The sequence below is a fragment of the Apus apus genome, chromosome 6, assembly GCF_020740795.1.
Source record: "Apus apus isolate bApuApu2 chromosome 6, bApuApu2.pri.cur, whole genome shotgun sequence".
NCBI classification, from domain to species: Eukaryota; Metazoa; Chordata; class Aves; order Apodiformes; family Apodidae; genus Apus; species Apus apus.
Genome location: NC_067287.1, coordinates 2,534,840 through 2,554,417, shown reverse-complemented (window position 1 = coordinate 2,554,417; position 19,578 = coordinate 2,534,840). Strand labels below are relative to the sequence as shown.

At 42.2% G+C, this 19,578-nt stretch overlaps 1 protein-coding gene across 6 annotated transcripts in view; it reads left to right on the top strand.

The window, feature by feature from the left end:
• The window catches only part of MBD5 (methyl-CpG binding domain protein 5), a 143,695-nt gene extending 124,584 nt beyond the window's left edge, over window positions 1-19,111 (top strand). For 3 of the 6 annotated variants that reach the window (XM_051623500.1, XM_051623504.1, XM_051623499.1), the window contains 6 exons: window positions 353-1,381; window positions 3,024-3,241; window positions 4,929-6,134; window positions 11,456-11,568; window positions 16,233-16,308; window positions 18,521-19,111. In XM_051623500.1, the coding sequence (XP_051479460.1) occupies window positions 353-1,381; window positions 3,024-3,241; window positions 4,929-6,134; window positions 11,456-11,568; window positions 16,233-16,308; window positions 18,521-18,592 (2,714 nt within the window). In that variant the 3' untranslated portion in view covers window positions 18,593-19,111. The remainder of the gene's footprint in view (window positions 1-352; window positions 1,382-3,023; window positions 3,242-4,928; window positions 6,135-11,455; window positions 11,569-16,232; window positions 16,309-18,520) is intronic. The other 3 variants (XM_051623503.1, XM_051623502.1, XM_051623501.1) reach the window with 3 other exon arrangements.
• The last annotated feature ends 467 nt before the right edge of the window (window positions 19,112-19,578 follow it).

The following is a 19,578-nucleotide window of genomic DNA, read 5'->3' as shown; positions in this document are numbered from 1 at the left end:
TGATCCACCACTAACTACACTGAGCTGTGGTTGCTTTTAGGTTTATGCTGACCAAAATAGGTAATGAAGGAAATCCTGTTACATCCCCACTCAGAGAAATTTAAGGGAAATAGAAGTGTGTAGTTAAATAATTTCTGGTGAGATGTGGCAAAGCACATATTAATCTGACATAGCTGATAGGAGATACATTTATATTAAAAAAAGTACTCCAGTCTGGATGCTCAAAACATTTTCTTTCCTGTGCCTGGGTTCCAAATATCACTGTTTTGGTTTAAGCTGGTTACTTGGATAACTGCTGACTGTCTCCCAGCAGGCAGCATCCTATTAATAGCTGTGTTCTTTTGCATTGCAGGGGGTTCAGGACCATCATCGTCGATAGCCATAGCTGGCACCAGCCAACCTGCCATCACAAAGACAACATCTGTGCTTCAAGATGGTGTTATAGTCACTACTGCAGCTGGAAACCCACTTCAGAGCCAGCTGCCCATCGGGAGCGATTTCCCTTTCGCTGGCCACGAACACTCGCTTCATTTTCCGCAGAACAGCTCTTCAAACAACAATCTTCCACATTCTTTGAATCAAAACCTCCTCAATTCTCTTCCTATCTCTTTGCCAGTGAATCAGCAACATCTCCTAAACCAGAATCTATTAAATATACTCCAGCCTTCAGCAGGAGAAGGCAAGTCTGAGGTCAACCTCAACCCTTTAGGTTTTCTCAACCCAAATGTAAATGCTGCTTTAGCTTTTCTCTCCAGTGACGTGGATGGGCAGGTATTACAGCCTGTTCATTTTCAGCTTCTAGCAACCCTCCTTCAGAACCAAGCCCAAGCAGCTGCCATGCTTCCCCTACCATCTTTCAATCTGACCATCTCAGATTTGTTGCAGCAGCAAAATAACCCTTTACCCTCAGTAACACAACTGACAGCCCCACCTGACCACTTGCCAAGCAATCAGTCAGAAAGCACCAGGGTGGACACCCTGTTAACCAACCCCCTGGGCAACCCTTTACCAAGCTTTTCAGGCACTGACACTACTTCCAACCCCCTGCTCCTCCCAACTGTCTCTGGGGCCTCAGCATTAATGGCCTTGAATCCCCAGCTGGTGGGAGGTGTCCTGAACTCCGCATCGGGCAACACCGCTAATCATCCAGAGGTTTCCATTGCCACCTCCTCCCAAGCAACCACTACCACAACCACTACATCATCAGCAGTGGCAGCACTGTCTGTCTCCACCCTGGGTGGTGGGACAGCAGTGGTGTCAATGGCAGAAACATTGCTGAACATATCTAATAGTGCTGGGAATCCATCTAGTCCAGCTAAACTCAACAATAACTCTGTGGTGCCACAGCTACTTAACCCTCTACTGGGGACAGGTCTGCTTGGTAAGTTCAATTTCTTCACAGATATAAAAGGATTTTTTAAAAAAGAGGGTTGGGGAGGGGGAATTTTGGATTCTAGTTTCTATTTTTAAAGACTCCACTTTATCATACTTTTTTTTTTTAAGGCTTTTGTGTGTTACAGCTTGTTTATTTCTCCTGCGAAAAACAGAACTGTTATTGTAAGAAGTTTAAAACAGACTCTTGGTTTCATTCAGCAGCATTTCATACTGGTTTTGGAAATTATTTTCCCTTCCGTTCTTAATTCTGATGCCACCTAGACCTACTGTCTTTATTTCACACCTTCCAATTCTGTAAGCAGTTGGACTTGTTTCGTTTTTCAAGGAGCGAGAGCCCAGACGCGCCTCGGGGCCGCGGCGTTTGGCTTCAAGTGCGTGTGGCATCACAGGGTTAGTGCGAGTAGCTGTGGGAGAGGAAGAGTGGCCAAGGCCATTTTTCCTAAAGGAATCAAAAATGCCCAAACAGTGAGCACGCTCCCTGTAAAGTAATCCAGACAGCACTTGAAGTAGGTCCTTGCACAAGGTCAAAGAGGAAGGTTGCCCTTCGAGCCCTTTATTGTGCGTTTAGATTTTCTCTGGTTTTGTTTGTTGGGTTTTTTTTACTTTAGCTGGTAGCTTAGGAACACAGGGTGTCTCACTTGGCAAACACCTACATCCCAAAACGAGTGATTAAAAAGCTCTTAAATACAAGTTTTTTTCCTCCTGAGTCTTACGATGATTTTTACCAAGAATATGTGATATAGTTTGTACTCACTCCTCTGTTGCTTGATCTGCATAGTCTAATAAACAGACTTGGAGGAGGAATTAAATAGTGGCAAAGAGCTGATGAGTATTTTTCCTTAATACCTCATACTTGCCTACTAAGTGGCTATCCTGAACTTAACTCTCCTCTTCATTTTCCTTGTAAAATACAACTAAGCAATGATTTTGCAAATGGCAACTTTAAGAAAACCAGGAGCTTTTAATTAAGAAACACCCCCCCAAAACAAAACAAAACAAAACACTAGGAAATTGAAGTATTTTAATGCTTTATTATTTTACAAAGTCAGGTACAAGAGTGTATTTATTTTACCAGAACTAGAATTTTCATGTAAAGTGAGATTTTTGTGTAATACAAAATGTTAATACATTTATTTCTCTAGAATGTAAAAATATATGTTTAGAGTGTTGGGAGCCAAAAAGCCTTTGCTCCTTTGCTATGAGCTCACATTATTTGATCATAGCTAATGGAAAACTAGTTGGTTTGGGTTTTTTAAATTATTTTCTCTCTCCTCCTCCTCTTCCCCCCCCACCAGCCCAGTACTGTTTGAAGCAGTCACTCTCTGGGAACTAAGAGTAATTCCAAGACATGGCATATGATAGAAGCTCAGTCTGCCATACTTGGCTGTGTACCATTCCCAAGGTGTGTCCAGGTAGATGTGACATGCCAAAGAAGCAATACTGAAGAAATAAAGGAATAAAGAGTAGGAGACACATTGCCTTGAGGACCAGTCTGTAGGAGACTGAAGCGAAAGAGTGTTGTTTTACAGGGGTGTTTGCTGAGCAGTCAGTTAGATGCTGAGTCAAGGAAATTCCTCTGGAGTGGTGAGGACTAAACTGACTTAGGTTTCCCTGTGCTTGACTTACAGGTGACATGTCATCTTTAAACACTACTTTGAATAACCATCAGCTGAGTCATCTCCAGTCGCTATTAAACAATAATCAGATGTTTCCTGCAAATCATCAGCAGCAGCAGCAGCACCTTCTCCAGGGGTACCAGAACATGCAGGGCTTTCAAGGCCAGCCCCCAATTCCTGGCCCAGCTAACAACCCAAACCCCATGGCATGTCTGTTCCAGAATTTCCAGGTAGGAAGCAAAATGGAATCAATATCCAAACAAATGGGCAACTCTCAGTAGGTCAAATCCTCCATAGTTGGATTTATTTTATTTTAACTGAGTGATTAAGACACACACATACAATTGGCTGTCTCTTCCAGTAGTGTTTGGATTTTGCAAATCAGTAACATTACTGGAATTCTGCACCTTCTTCCTTAGAAACTGGATATAGTTCCTTTGGAAAGAGTTGTGCTGCATGTGTTGAAAAATATGTTATATATGTTCTGACAGTTACTGTACTTTTTTAGCATCACTGTTTTCCATTCCACAGAAATGATCAAAAATTCCTATTAGACCCCTCGAATGATTCAGTGGTGAGAAATCACAGTTGATACCACTTCACAGTAATTAGAAACTTAATAAATTATTATAGGTGACTGTGTGTGTCAGTCCTGTCATATTCCCAGTGCAAATGAATAGAAGAGCTGGCTGTGGTTGGGGTGGGATAGAAGCAAACAGGCACTAGAATGAACACACAGTGACAGACTGTGCAAAACTGACACCTGCCTGTGCCCACCTAAACAGGCACGTCTTCATCATGCAGGTTGGAAGCATAGCAGCCAAAATAGGTAATAAAACCAGAGTTAAAATACATATTTATCATTATCATTCAGTGTTACTCAATACATGAAGATGGAAGTGTGCAAGTAGTCCCAGAAAGTGCTTTTTACCCTTTCAGAAGGAGAAAGAAGACGTGCCATTTTCTCACTGTGGCTGGTTCACTGCTATTACAAAATCACAGACCTCTAACTGCCTGTGACCTCTTTTTGCTGTTGTGTGTATTTTATTGGCCTTATCTCAGTTGGGTTCTTTTGGCTTCAGATTCTCAGTAACAAAATAGTAAGTATTGAAGGGAGGTTTTGGAAATATTTTATGCTTGTTTGGGTTTTTTTAGAGGTTTGAGTTTTTTTGTTATAGCACAAGTATTGACATCCTCTTCACTGCCTACATAAGTGACAACAAAAAGTACAAGCAGCACAGCTTCTGTCATCTGAAGGTTGCAGTTTACTGAGGCAGTGCCTGGCATTAAACTGCCATGCAAAGTGTGCAGGTTCACCAGGGACCGAAGGACAAAGAGATCCTGTGAGAGAAGCTCAGAACTGAAGGGGAAAAAACAGAAAAGTTAGCCAATTCCAAAAGGCCAGGAATGGCCTCCATTCCAGCAATTGGATGGAGAGCACACAAGGAGCCCAGAAGAGCAGTTGGTAGGGAGGAAAAAAGCAAAATTTAGGGTCTGGGACGGAATGAGAGAGATTACTGGAGAACCAAAACATTGACTTTGGTGGAGTTGTTTAGGACTTGAGAGAAAGAAGGAGGATGCTGCACTTCAATCCAAAGAGGAAATCTCTGAAGAGACTCTGAACGAGGTGATAATGCAGTCTCAGCAGCGCATGGGAGGGGGTATCAATTCAGGCAAGGTGTCTGTTATGATCCAGGAGGCAAAGTCCAAGAGCCAGTGGTTCGGTTTGTCTCTAAATCGTGCTGTGTTCATGTTCTGTCTGGCTTGTTCAGCCTTAAGCTTCCTAGCTGATGAATACCCAGAATGTGCTGTAAGAAATGGGCACCCTGGCCATCATACTGATTTGTTGATTGACATGAGTATTGAAATAGAGCTTCAGGCAGAACAGTAATTTCCATCTGCTCTACTTTTTTCCAGGTGAGAATGCAGGAAGACGCTGCTGTCCTCAACAAAAGAATGATCACTCCAATGGGAATGGCACCAGTTCCTGAGAGCTCCAACGCTATGCTTCCAGCTTTCCAAGAACCATCTTGTGATTTGCAGCCAAGAACTGAACCATCTCTTGGACAACAGGCAAAGGATAACCTCACTGTTGCTGCTCAGGGTGACACATCGGTGGACGCTATCTACAAAGCGGTTGTAGATGCTGCAAGCAAAGGGATGCAAGTAGTCATCACCACTGCTGTTAGCAGTACCACACAAATGAGTCCCATTCCAGCTTTGAGTGCCATGAGTGCCTTCACAGCCTCAATTGGTGACCCATTAAATCTTTCTAGTGCTGTCAGTGCAGTAATCCATGGAAGAAACGTTGGGGTTTCTGATCACGAAGGTAGGATAAGGAACACCAGAGGAACGCGGATACTGAAGAACTCAGAGCATGGTAAAAACTCAAGTGAAGGGGATGGGTATGAATATTACAAATCAACAAGTTGTAACACGCCCAAAAAACAGTGGGAAGGGGAGCAAAGTCCCGTCAGTGAGATAAATAGGTGGAAATGTGATGAGTTTCTAGACCACTCTGCCCATATCCACAGTAGTCCTTGTCACGAAAGGCCCAACAACATCTCCACACTGCCACTGTTGCAAGGCGAGCAGCATCAGATACTGTTGTCACAGCGAAACTGTCAGGGTGACAAAATGTTGGAGGAGAATTTCAGGTATAACAATTACAAAAGAACTATGATGAGTTTTAAGGAGAGGCTGGAGAACACTGTGGAACGATGTGCACACATAAATGGAAACAGGCCTCAGCAGAACAGAGGGTTTGGGGAGTTGCTGAACACTTCTAAACAAGACCTGATTTTGGAAGAGCAATCTCCAAGTTCCTCAAATAGCTTGGAAAGTTCTTTAGTTAAAGACTATATCCATTACAATGGAGATTTTAATGCCAAAAGCATTAATGGGTGTGTGCCTAGCCCTTCAGATGCTAAAAGCATCAGTAGTGAAGATGACCTAAGGAACCCAGACTCCCCTTCAAACGAGCTGATTCATTACAGGCCGAGGACGTTTAATGTTGGCGACTTGGTCTGGGGCCAAATCAAAGGACTGACTTCATGGCCTGGCAAGCTAGTAAGAGAAGAAGAAGTTCACAATTCATGTCAACAAAACGCTGAGGAGGGGAAGGTATATTTATATATCTATGCACATATCTATCTATATACACCTCTGCCTGTGCCCATGCAAAAGTTGATCGAAACTATCTCGGTCCGCTCTATTTTTCCTTTGTCTCTTATTTTAGTAGGTACAAATTGCTTTATTTCTTTACTCCAGCTTGTAGAACTGCAGTTTTCCCGTGGTTGCCTAATGAGAAACTTCCACCAGTGCCATGAAACGGGTTCTGGTTTGGCCTGATTATGCTTTACTAACTAATTTGTGCACAAAAGACTTGCTAGACAAAAAATGTTATGAACAGAAAAACTGTTTAACTTGCATTGTGTATTGCCTTGAGGTTCTGGCTGTGTCCAGAGAAATTGATATGGAGATAATCTAAAAGTAGTGTTGCAAACTGCAAGAATGAAAACTGATACAACCAGATTGAGGAGTCTGATAAGGAAAACCTTGCCCATTGACACATACACTCTTAAAAGGAAATGCATGCACTTTTTCACCTTGAAAGGAGGTTTTGACCATCTTTGAATAATGAGGAAAGCATTCCAACCTGCTCTTTCAGACTAAAATCCTTTTCTTTTTTGTCAAAAAATCATATGCTTGTTGGGGCATATACAAAAAATACTGTTAACAAGGAGTTATTGGTTATTTTATTATGATAAATATTTCAAATTCTCAGCTCCTCTGCTTGCATAACAGTTTTGTAGTTCCTATGAAATATTTCACATCTTCCATATATGAAGATCCTAAGTGCTGTTTTATAAAATGCAATTTTAAAAAAATATGTAAGCAGAAAGATCTAATGAAGTAACAGAAATCAAAAATTATTTATTTTTACTTTAAAATCATGCCTCCCTCCCCATACCCCTGCCTCGTGCATTGCACGACAACAGCCGTAAGAGCAGTGATTGTGAGTTGGGCTGAATTATTCCTTCCCCCAGAATGTGGCCAACAGCAGATACCCAGAGGAGAGAGAGGACAAGTGGTTCTTCACCATCAGCTTCTGACCCCTGCCAGTGCAAAGCTCAGGACCTTCTTGAGCTGGAGCTGATGTATCTATAGTGTAACCACTGCTGGTCTTATTCCACTTGGTAATCATAGAGTTGCCTGAGGCTGATGTGCAAATGTTATTCCCCAAACAGGTCTTTGATGAATTTGGGCTATAAATAACTGAGGTGATATCTGGCCAGAATGGTTTCAACCCTAGTTCAAGAGAAGTTTAGTCTCTCTTTACAGGTGACCTGTCTGTTGACCCCCTTAGCCACAAAGGTTTCAAAGAGCTCCCGTCTGAGTCCAATGAACAAAAGTATTTACTTTATAAAGCAATCATCAAGCTTTAGGAACAATTTGAAGGCCTAAGAGCTCCTTCCTCTTAAAGGTTAGATCCCCAAGTTACAAGTCAGTTGGTAAAGTATAGGCACAGACCACAAACTATGTAAGGTTAAACAAAACTGGAAACATTTGGTGTACAGCATCACTGTCCCATAGGAATTACAGATAGAGAAATTACACTGCAGAGTTGTTCCACATCTGCATTTCTGTGCTAACTTCACAAAAGTGTGTATCCAAATCTATGTGACTGTTTCAAAGAGCTCCTTTCTTACAACTTTTGTAAAGAGGTGACGTTTTTTGCATTTGCATTCCTCAGCAATTTTCTACGTTTACTCCCCAAATTGTGGGTACCAGAATGAAATAGTTGCTGTTGTGCAGAGCTGCCCTCTTCAGTTGTGTGTCTCTTCTGTGCATTGTATAAGCACTGTGTGATGGTCTGTTCAGTGGCACAGATACTGGTGTATGCTGAAGCAAACTGGCAATGCATAGGTTGGTCAGACTTGTGGAGGCAGCAAGTTCTTCAGCAGGATTTGCCACGTAATGGATCACCCCTCACATCAGAAGGCCTTTCATTTAGTAACAATCATTTTAAATTTAAAAAAAAAAAAAAAAAAATTATGTCTAATTTTCTCCAAGGAGTGCAGAATGAGTGACCATTCCAAAGGACAGGAGTTGAGGCTGAAAGGTGGGATACAGGGGAGTATGAGAGGTGAAAAAGTGCATCTTCTGTCTAATAGCTCCATCTCATATCATAGAATCCCAGACTGGTTTGGGTTGGAAGGGACCTTAAAGATCATCTAGTTCCAACCCCCCTGCATGGGCAGGGACACCTCCCAGTAGACCATGTTGTTCAGAGGCCCATCTAATTCCCATGCACAGTGGCAATCAGACACTCCTGTAACATCTTGTACAGCTGCATTCTGCAGATGTTTGGGAAACCTGGTCTGAAGAAGGAAAAAAAAAAACACAAAACCCAAAACACAACAAATCCACACCAAACCAAAGAAATTAACCTTGAAAACCAAAAGGAAGTGACCTTGCAAATCAAATGGCCTCCAGAAATTCTGCCCTGCAAAAACTGAAAGGTTACAATTCATGGTGGGAGTCACCAGCAGCAGTTCTGAAAATGGTGGTTTTTGCAGAGCTTTCTTAAAACATCTTTTCAAGTATTTGTGTAATCAAATGTTAACCTCCTATATTGTAACATTAGTTTTGCTGTGCTGGTGGGAGTTGATGGTACTTGTATATTCTCTGTTCTTTCTATCATACATCATTTGATTTTTGTTTCCATTTCAAAGACTTTGGGTATTAAATGTAATAATGCTTCTGTTTGAAGAGCAGCTAGAATGGTGTTTCCCTACCAGGAGAAGGGGGAGATTTTGCACCTTTAAACACTCACTTTTTGGCTACTGGAAAATTAAAGAGGAGCCCAAGGGAAGTGCAGCAGTAGCAGCAGAAAATTCTGAAAGGGCAAGAAGCAAGTCTGAAGTGACATGCATCCTAAAACAGGATGTGTATTTCATTAAGGAATTAATGTTGTTATTACCCAGAGGGTTTGTGTCAGCAGCAGCTGCCTGTTGTTAGTGCCTGTCATAGTGACTCTTACAGGGCAAGTGCTCTCAACAGGACTTTCTGTCAGTTGAACTAGGTTTTTTAAACTGAGTTTTTCTGGTTCTACAGGCAATAAGAGGTGTGATTTATCAGTGTCCTGAAACCCCCATGTGTATGTATCACTGAGTGTTGTAATGGCTGGTTGGAAATGAAGATACATGATATTATTAATTCCAATATATCTGCAACACTCTCTTCCAACACCTTGCTCTGCTAGCACTGTGGCACTGCTGCTTCAAAAAAGTGCTGGCAGGACTTCTGCTGTTCCACCATCACAGGGTTCCAATCATGAAGATAAGGGTTCCTTTTTGTTACTTAAGTCCCTGGTTACCCAAACGTGATATTAGATCTTCATAAAAATATTTACCAATCAGCTTTCTTACATACCTCGAGGCAGACACACACAAGCCTTTGCAGATTGGTTCCTTACAGACACATATATCATGGGTACATTTAATGTACAATTCACCATTCATGACAAATCCAGCACACAGTAAAGTTTTCGAGGTAAAGAATTGGGATTGTGTTCTTGCCCTTTAATTCAGTTTGAAGAATACAAGTGGTTTCTGTAGCTGTTTTTCAAGCATGCTATCAAATGAAGGCTTGAGCTATAATATATTGCAGAGAGAGTAACATCTCCTCCAATAATCCCGTGTTAATGCAGGGGATGGAACATACAAGCTTCCAAAGCCAGTTTGCTCATTCTGTGAGCCTCACATGCCTGTTTTTTTCCTCATGTTTATCCACAGAAAAGCTCCCCAGGTTTTGAAACAGAGAGTATTTCTTCTGTCTGCCTTAGTATTTTTCCAAAGTCTGATGAGGAGAGGAATGATTGGAAGTATCTGCAGTCTCCCAGTAAAAGCACAGTTTTAAGGGAAAAGCTCAAGCATCTGGGGCATAATTGAGTCTATTCCATGAAAACAGAAATCTTGCCTCCCCCTGTGCAGATTTCACCAGTAAGGATTCTTGCACCTCCTGAAATGTTACTATTCCCCAATTTCATTCTCAGATACATCAGCTGGAGACATGTGAAATTTGGTCTTTACATGTATGATATTGGGCCTCATGTCTAGAGATGCTGACAACTTGCTCACTCATTAACTTCCCACCATCGTGTCTAAAATTCAGTTTCATTGTGAATCCAAATAATTTAGTAATTGAAAGGCTGGGTTCAGAGGGGATTTGCACTCAGATTTCTTTTTGGGATTGTGTATAGGCATGCTTAATAAATTTTGTGTTTATAGAATTAATTTGCCTTGTGTCAGAATGCCAGCTGTACTTTTTAATGAAACAAATGCTATAAAAGGTTCTTGTTAAGTTATGCAAAGGTTAAAAAAAGTAAGTCAAGCAAAATGTAACCAAGCTGACAAAGAAAAAGGAACTTACCCATTCCTTTTCTTAAAATTGATGTGTTTAAATACCTTTTTTGTTGTTGTTTTTACCAGCAGAAATGACTGAGCCAAATCAAAGTAATATGCAGAGTTCAGTGGACTAATGTTTTGAGAATGCAAATGATGAAATCCTACAGATGATATAATTAATTTTCTTTCATGTTTGTGTGGTTGATACAAGTACTAACTGGCAGCAGTGACTCTGTGTAGTGGTTTATAAACAGATTGTAATTGTGGTTGATTTCAAGAGAACTTAGATTTCCAGTTGAAGTCCCTTGAACACCAGCTCAGCAGCCCTGGTGAGCACGTGCTCAGATTCATCCCAGACTCAGCAGAGGGCTGAAGTATGTGCTTAAGTAACAAAAATGTTTAAAGGGCCTTTCTCAGGACCAATAAATGAGCTGTAGGTAAGACTCATAGATTCATAATGCAGAAATAAAGCTTGTCAGCCTGCCCACCTCCCTTTTAAGCCTTTTAAGTTAAGCACATACTGTGGCTCTTCTGCAATGGGAATAAATTTGGCCATGCCATTAGCAGCACTGGGGGCTTAAAGACTTTATCCAGAGCTTTGAGGTGATGTGAAACCTGTTGTGTTGGTGGCAGCTGTAAAAATTGTATCATGTGTACCAGGCAACTTGGTATTTTAATGCATTCCAGGTGGTGTCAAAGGTGTAAAATACATTTGTAAAATGTGAGTACAGAATGTGAGACTTCAGCAGCAGTGTTCATATCAGTCATATAAAGACAAACCAAGTTTTAAAAAATGTTCTTTCCCTTCTTAGTTTTGTTTTCTTAAGTGTCACGGGTTTGTATTTTGTGTTTCTATTGCTGGTGGTGTGGACATCTAGAGAAACTGTCATCTCTGCAGATGTGTGTGAGGGGGTGTGTGTAGCCAGGCATCTGTTTGCTGGGAAGGTTACTGTCTTATGGATGCAGTGAAAATTAGGCTCCATGATAATGCATGTCTAGCAGTGAAGTAAAAGCAATGTTTAATAATTGCAGGTCTGGGTAATGTGGTTTGGTGTTCATACCTTCACTCAGGTGGAGCCAGAGAAGTTGAAGACACTAACAGAAGGTCTAGAAGCTTACAACCGAGCCAGGAAAAGGAACAGAAAGTAAGTAAAAGCTCATTTATTTACTGGTGAAATGGAATAATTAAATTATTTTGTTCAGACTCTCCTTTTGGGGAGCTCAGCAGAGTGGCCAAGCTGAAGAGTTAATGTTCTGAATTCCTCGTGTTGGTTATGATAATCATCTGAGATCTTTGATATCTGCATTTTTATTGCATCTTCTGATATTTACCTTTGTAAAATGTCAGCCTACTTGTTTGAGCTTTCATGTGCAGAATTTCTAATTTGCAGCAAAGAGGAAGCTCTTACATCAAAACCATGCTGACCAAATAGGCTTTTGAACAAGATCTGCCTTTCTTATCTCTTCCCTCTCCCTCTGGCAGCTGCTGATGCAGGCACAGCACAGGTTTATTCAGATAAATTCAGTTTATTTCCCATTGCTGAGGAGGGTTTCACAGTTTGTGCAGTCTGGCTGTATTTAACCAGCAGAGCTTTCCATAGTGTCAGGCATATCTGAACTGCTTGGTTTCCTCTTCCCATTTAGATTTTATTTACAGATGCCCAAGGATAGAAAGACCATGAGACAGGAAACATCAGGACATGAAGCATCAGCAGAGACAAAAAAGAGGAAAATGGTTTTAGGAGGGGAAAAAAAAAAACCCAACCTGGACACCTATAAAAGGAGAGCAAAGTAGAAATTGTTCTGGGATTGAATTTGTTTTTAGGGTGCTGTTGCTTTTTTACTGTTGCAGTGAAAATAGATTCCTTTGAATCTGTGGGCAAATTTCAGGTCAGCTTGCAAAGCTTGAGCACAACAAACAGGGGCTTCAAGGAATTAAATAATGATTTGCCTACAGCTCCTTTTAAGGTGTCAGCTTCTCTTCTATTTATATGTCACGCGGCGCTGAAGAGAAATGTTTTGATGCCAAGGAGGCAAGGGTGGTGTGGTTGTTTTTTTTTTTTTTCCAGGATCATCCTCAAAATATCTTCCTGCAGTTGAAGGGTACTGGAGGTTAAGGGCAACTCCCCAGTTATTGGCTTGTGTCCCTGAAGGGAGGAACGTGACTCGAGCAGGGTGACCCCAGGAGATTATTCAAAGAGGGGTGACAGTTGGAATAAACAGGAGGAAACAGGAGGATTTAAGGAATTCTCCCACCTTCTGGTGGGGATTTCTGTGTTTAGGAGGCTGCAGGGGTGGGCTGCAGTTCCACTGAAGCCAGGGGCCTTCTGTGGGGCATGGCTGGTTCTGCTCCATTGCTTGCCCATATCAGATATCCCAGCCACCTGGGACACCTGGCTGCCCCTTTCCTGGGGCTGCTGTACAGCCCTTGAGGGATTTTCTCCATATTTCTACTTGTGCTTATTTCATACTTCAAGGGCAGGTTGGATGGGGCTTGGAGCAACCTGGTCTGGTGGGAGGTGTCCCTGCCCATGGCAGGGGGGTTGGGACTAGGTGATCTTCAAGGTCCCTCCCAACCCAAACCAGTCTGGGATTCTATGATTGTTCAATTAATTTGTTATTTCTTCATCAACCCTTTCTCTTCTTCCTGGGAGCTGTGGTAGCTTTATCTGAAAAGGTTATTAATCTCCTTGTGGTCTTCTGTCTGGTACATGTCTCTGGAGTATCTTGTTACTCAGAGATCCAGAGTTTTTGCAGACATTCAGCATTTGGTTTAGTTCCACGTGTAGAACACTCCTGTTTCTGCTTCCTACTTGTATACTCAGCACTTTGCCATGTCACTGGCATCAAGTTGAGCCATTTCTACAGTAAAGAAGACACAGGTGAAGTAACCCAGGAGAAATCTCTGTTGAGGGAGCATGGAGAAGCATCACAGAGCTGCAGTGTGTTCAGCAGAGCAGGGGTAGCATCCAGCTCCTCCACAGGACAGTCAGATTCCTTGACTTCAGAAATGATTCTTCATCTTCCAACAGTTCTTGTCACAGCCCTAGGATATTGTCCATTTTTTTCCCTCACTGCACAGTCTTGGCTTCATCTCCAATAATACATATTGACATTATATATTATGTGTAAAACTATTCACACTAAAGATGGAAAATGTCTTCAAAGCTAAAAACTGCATTATAATAGGGATGGAATAGGATGCAATTCGCATTGCCCCTTAAATCCAGTATGTGGGAATTGTGAATCTTAATCACAGAATCATGGAATGGTTGGAAGCTGGAAGAGACCCTAAAGATCATCTAGTTCCAACCCCCCTCTAACCTCAAGTATTAGTTTTTTTAAATTGAAATGTTTTGTGTATTTAGTTTCTGAGGTTTCTAAGAAACAAGTCACCAGAAAACAATGTCATGGTTGCACGTTTCCTAGTCAAGTGTGGTAGCTCTTGCTCAGAGCTTTGTAGCTTCCCCTGACAGTGTCAGCTGAAATATTTTCTGTAGCAAAAAAAAGTGTTTTGCTTGGGTATGTCTCACAGGTGTGGTGTGACTCCTAAACCATTATATTTAAAATTAAAACATCAAACATGGAGCTAGAGGTTGGTTGGCATCACTAAGGACCTGATGCATCTGTTGGCAAATGCTCAGTGGTTTAGCTGCAGTGTTTTGTCTTTCAGCAACGGGCACTTCTGAACCTTTGGGGGTGCTCAGGGGCAGATCATCATCTTCCCAGTAAAATGAGCAGGGCACCAGTGTTGGAAGGCTGCAACCGGGTGGATCATTTGCATTTGAAAGACTTTGAAATGGCTGTTTTGACTAAAGCAACAGTTTTATAGGTAGCGTGGGAAGGGTGGGTTCCTGATGGAGCATCGTGGTGATGAAATCCCTTCACATACAGGTAACTTGACATCTGAAATCTGCTTCTAGGTGACGTGCAAGTCCGCCATGCTGGCAGTCAGGAAGAGATTATAAATTATAAATGGAGTCCTGTTATGTTTCTGGGTGGTCACACTGCCCCTGAACAATAGTCTCTTCCTCACTCACAGCACCTCAGGGCGCCTTCACTCCCTCAGGCTGCAGAACTTATATCTGGTTATAAGCACTGGACTTGGTAGAGTTGGGTTAATGGTTGGCTGAGTTAGGTTGTGGTTGGACTCAGTGATCTTGTTGAAGGTCTTTTCCAACCAGAACCATTCTGTGGTTTTGCAGGCAGTGGCTCCAGAGGTTCAGAAACCCAGGCAGACCCATCAGGCTTTCTATGCAGACATTTATTTCTGTTTATCTTATAGTCTCTTTGGTTGATTTAAAGCCTATCTAAAAAAGCTCCATATATATATATTTATATATCACACACCTCCTTTTAAGCAGAGATCCTCAGCAAGCTGTTGACAAACAGTGGTATCTTCTCCTCAAGCAGGATTTGCTAATTTGAAACCCCTGAGGGGTGAACGCGGAGCTGCAGAAATCCAACCTGTCATGCAGAGCATGGTGTTCACGTGGGAAACTTCTTTCAAAAACTGACCATAAATCCAAAAAGTCACTGCCAAATCAGATGTGTATGAGGAGGCCCAGTGACTTGGGGTCACCAGGTTTCGAAGAAGAAAGTCTTCACCCTTCCTCTCCCATAGCCCTCAGCGTGCTGCTGTTCCGGGGTAAAACTAGCAACATTTTAGAGGATTCATGTGACTTGTTTTCCTCTGGCTGTTTAAAGTTAGAAGGGACACTTAACTTGGAGCTTTGTGCTTTGGGTGTAAGAGGAAGAGTTTGCAGCTCACACACTGAGTTTTCAAAAAGAGCAGGGTGTATGATCAGTCCTTCACAGACATGTCACTGAAATGAGGATCTGAGGCTGGAGCAGCTCTGCTCTGGAGCCAGGCTGGGAGAGTTGGGGTGTTCAGCCTGGAGAAGAGAAGGCTCCAAGGAGACCTTAGAGCACCTTCCAGTGCCTGAAGGGGCTGCAGGAAAGCTGGGGAGGGGCTTGGGACAAGGGCAGGGAGGGATGGGATGAGGAGGGAATGATGTCAAGCTGAGAGAGGGAAGATTTTGGTGAGATCTTAGGAAGAAATTCTTCACTGTGAGGGTGGTGAGACCCTGGCCCAGGTTGCCCAGGGAAGCTGTGGCTGCCCCATCCCTGGCAGTGTTGAAGGGCAGGTTGGATGGGGCTTGGAGCAGCCTGGGCTGGTGGGAGGTGTCCCTGCCCATGGCAGGGGGGTTAGAACTATGTGATCTTTCAGGTCCCTTCCAACCCAAACCAGTCTGGGATTCTGTGATGATTCTATGAAATGTGACCACATTTACAAAGTAAATGCAGGGTGCCCCATGGCAAGGGAGGCAGGCAGAGGTGTGCCCTGGGGTTTGGCAATACTGGAAGCCCTTGAGAAGTTCCAGAGTAGCTGGAATCCTCTTCTGCTCCTGATCAAAACCCATAAAGTCCAGTCCTCATTGCTAAGAATGGAAACCAAGGATGCACAAAATGGGATGTGACTATGAAGGGTTCTTGTTGTTATTCCTGCCTGCAACAACCTGGCTGTGGGTATCACCCCAAACCACACAACACATGGAAGTGCTGCCTTTCATCTCCCTTCTCTAATTAGAACACAGGCCTTTACTTTGCTCAATATTGTGCAAGGTCTGATCTTGCTGTTCGTGCTGTAACAACCTGGGAGGCTCTAGTAGAGTATGTCCAGTGAGTTGATGTGTTTCTAATTATTACTGTTATTATTACTACTACTATTATTGTTGCTGTTGTTATTATTATTAAGGGTTTTTTCTGTTACTAAGAGTTCCTGATGGCATTATTTTTTTCTCCCTAGAAGTGGAAAGCTAAATAACCATTTAGAAGCTGCTATACACGAGGCCATGAGTGAACTAGACAAAATGTCTGGGAATGTAAGTTTTCTTTTCACTTTTAGCAATAATCTCCTTTTTCTGTGTGTCTGCATGTGTGTCAGTCAAAGACTGGGAGTGTTGGTTGGGAGTTGCTTTCTAACAGAAATTTGGGTTCTATTGGCTAAAAAAAGATGGGATTTTCAATATTTCTCTTGCATTCAAAACTTTTTGCAAATGTCTATAGTCATTCTGAGAAATGGGAGAAGTTGCAGAATTTTACTTGCATTGCCAGTTGTATTAGTTTTTTACAAAGAGAGATTCCTGGACATACTTTTTTACACATGGATCAGCTCCAGCCCCACTCGTATTCCATGAGTTTTCCCTCATTAGTGACACAAAATCAGGCTCATTTGGTTGAGAAGCAAGATATTGAAATGATCTTTAAAAGCCTCATTTTTGGGGATGTAAAACTTTGAGAAAAGCTTTCCTTGTGTGAAATGAAAGATACTGTTAGGAAAGGTAAGAGGATTCCTACTGTCAAATCTAACAATGTTCTAAAATTATTGCCCTGTTAATATGCAAGCCCCAAATCTTTCTAGATACAGTATTTTATCAGGTTCTCATCTTCATATTGAAAACATGGCTGTAATTTCACTGAAGTAAACATTCAAAGAAGTACATAACAGCACCTCCCATATCTTAGCACTGACAATTATTCAAATTATTAATTACATTTGAATACAGAAAAAAATAAAAGCCTTTTACCTGATCCTCAGTGCTCAGAACTGAAAGTGTTTGCACATGTGCATCTTTAGAAGTAGTAGTAAAACTTCAGGGAAGCTTCTGGAGTTTCTAAAAGGAAATGGACACAGAGCTGCAGACTCAGCTGATTTCAGAACCACCAGGAACTATTCAGTCAGTTACTCAGTAGCCTTGAGTGGCTGCTGTAATTGCCCAGTCAGGTCTTTTGTTTGAACTTCTGAATTTGACAAAATGAGGTTGAGTTTTGATTTAAAGTGGCATGTTTCCCTCTTGACTTTGTAAGGAAAAGGAGGGGGGGATCTGACTGCAGGTCTGTTAGAAATAAAGATGGGAAATACATTTGTAACAGACACATCACCCCTGTGGCTTCCACCACCAGTTAGCTGTGTCTTTGGACTGGACCATTCTGCCCTCACCTTTTTTTCCCCCGTTTATAAATCCAGTAATAGTCCAATCTCTGTGCCATGTGTGTTTTAACTGGGATAGCAACTGGCTCAGGGGCAACTGTTGTCATTGGATTTGGTGGTTTGATGATGCAGCCAGGCTGAGGTACCAGTGTGTCATGACATCACCTTGATTGATATTTGAATTATCTGGTCACAACATTTGTGATCAGGGTTTGTTTCCGTAAAGATGATGATTCCTAGAAACACTCACAGGGAATCACAATTCTCTTCTTAGTGACTTGCATTTATATTTTTTTTTCAGCTGCTACTGCTCAGACATCCGTTATCTTTTAAATTAAAAGCACGTGCAAAGCAGATAATTAGCTCAGAGCCTTATTGGCAAGAGGCAGCAAACAGGCAGTCAGTGTTAGCAGGCTGAAGGAATTCGGGACAGACCCGAGGCAGTCATTCAGCACGTTGCTGAAGGGTTTGCTGCTGCTGCTTGGGAGCTGCAGCCTCCTCTGCCCGCACAGCATCTGGCTCCCACCGACAGGTGGTGGTGGTCTCCTGGGCCAGCTCCTCGCCTCTCCCGCCAGCCCCGGCCTGTTCTCTGCTGAGCAGTCGGTGACAAAACCTGTTTCACACTCAAATGAATCCAGCGTTTAGCTCGGAATGGAGCATTTCCTTTCAATCATGAGCTGCAGGCAGAGTTTGCTTGTTCCTCAGCAGCTCCCGCAGACCTGCCTTTGCCGCCTCTGGTTTCACCCTTTGGGGAGGTTTTCTCACCTGCTTCCTGCTCGCTGGCTCTGGTCACTCTGATGGGTAAAGGTTTGTCCCCAAGAACGTGACGTGGTGGCAGCTTTGGGCTCGGTTCCCCGTTCTGGGGTTTCCTGGTGCCTGTGGCTGTGACCTGCCTGCAGGGAGCAGAGCAGCTGCAGCATCAGCCTTTTTCTCCCCAGAGCCTTCAAGTTCTTGAAGTTCCTTTTCATTCGGGTTCCCGTGTAGACACGAAATGATACAAACCACTTCCCAACAGCCCTTCAAGCAACCCTGCAACTTGTTTATTACTGCCTGGTTACTTTGACCACTATCCTTTGCTAACCTGTACATATACTTATTTTTAGGTCCACCAAATCCCACAGGGAGACAGACAAGTGAAGCCTCCAAAACCCAAGAGGAGGAAGATCTCTAGATAACATTGAATGTTTTTGTTACTGGTCCAGTACTTATCAAAATGAACGTGCACATAAGTCTATATGTAGGTATTGATAAATTTATATCAATATTTATATGGAGACAGACAGAAACCATCACAGGGTACTACGTGGATCCGTGGTACAATATTTTTTGATGCTTAGGAGGGGCAGTGGTTGCTGGATAAGCCAATCAGAATTCTTGAAAGGTTGCAGTAACGATGTCAGATGATTACTGAGATTTTTTTGTTTTCTATAATACTAAAATTGTGATTATAAGAAATAGTCCCAAATGTTTCTGAGAAATTTTCCTTGTGTATATAGATAATACAGAATTTCATGGTGATATCTGAAATGTAAATATTGTACAATATTGTCATGTACAAGCGTACCTAATGCACACTTTATCTTTTATTGTACAAAAAAAAAATAGTGTACAAAATTCTTTGGTTTCTATTGAGTACACATACAAGAGACTACCAGTGTAAAGTGATAAATAAAAATACAGCCTAAATGCTTTTATATGATAATGTAAAAGATGCTGTTTTTGTATTTAACAGCAGAGAGAAGGCATGACGATGTAATAACCTTAATGGTGACACACACTTCACGCCACTGAGTGTCCATTGAGACTGTCTTGCTTGGAATGACCCTTGCCTGGAAGCACTGCAGGTCTCTGCAGGAGGCTAGAGTGCAACCTTGCAGGTTCCCAACGGGATGTGGGATCACAGCTCTTAATTCAGAATTCAAAGGCCGCAACGATGGGTTGCGGTTTGGTTTGGGTTTTTATTTACTGAGCTTTTAAAGTAGAATGCTGTAGATTTTATTAAAAAGGAGAAAAAAAAAAAGACCAAAAAAAAAAAGAGGTAGATGGACTATTTTAGTCAGCCATTTCTGTAGTGAAAGTTTCATAGCCACCTGAGGAGCTAAACAGTTTCTATCCCCCGTAACGCTGACCCCTGCAAACCCCTAGATTCATTAGCTTCAAT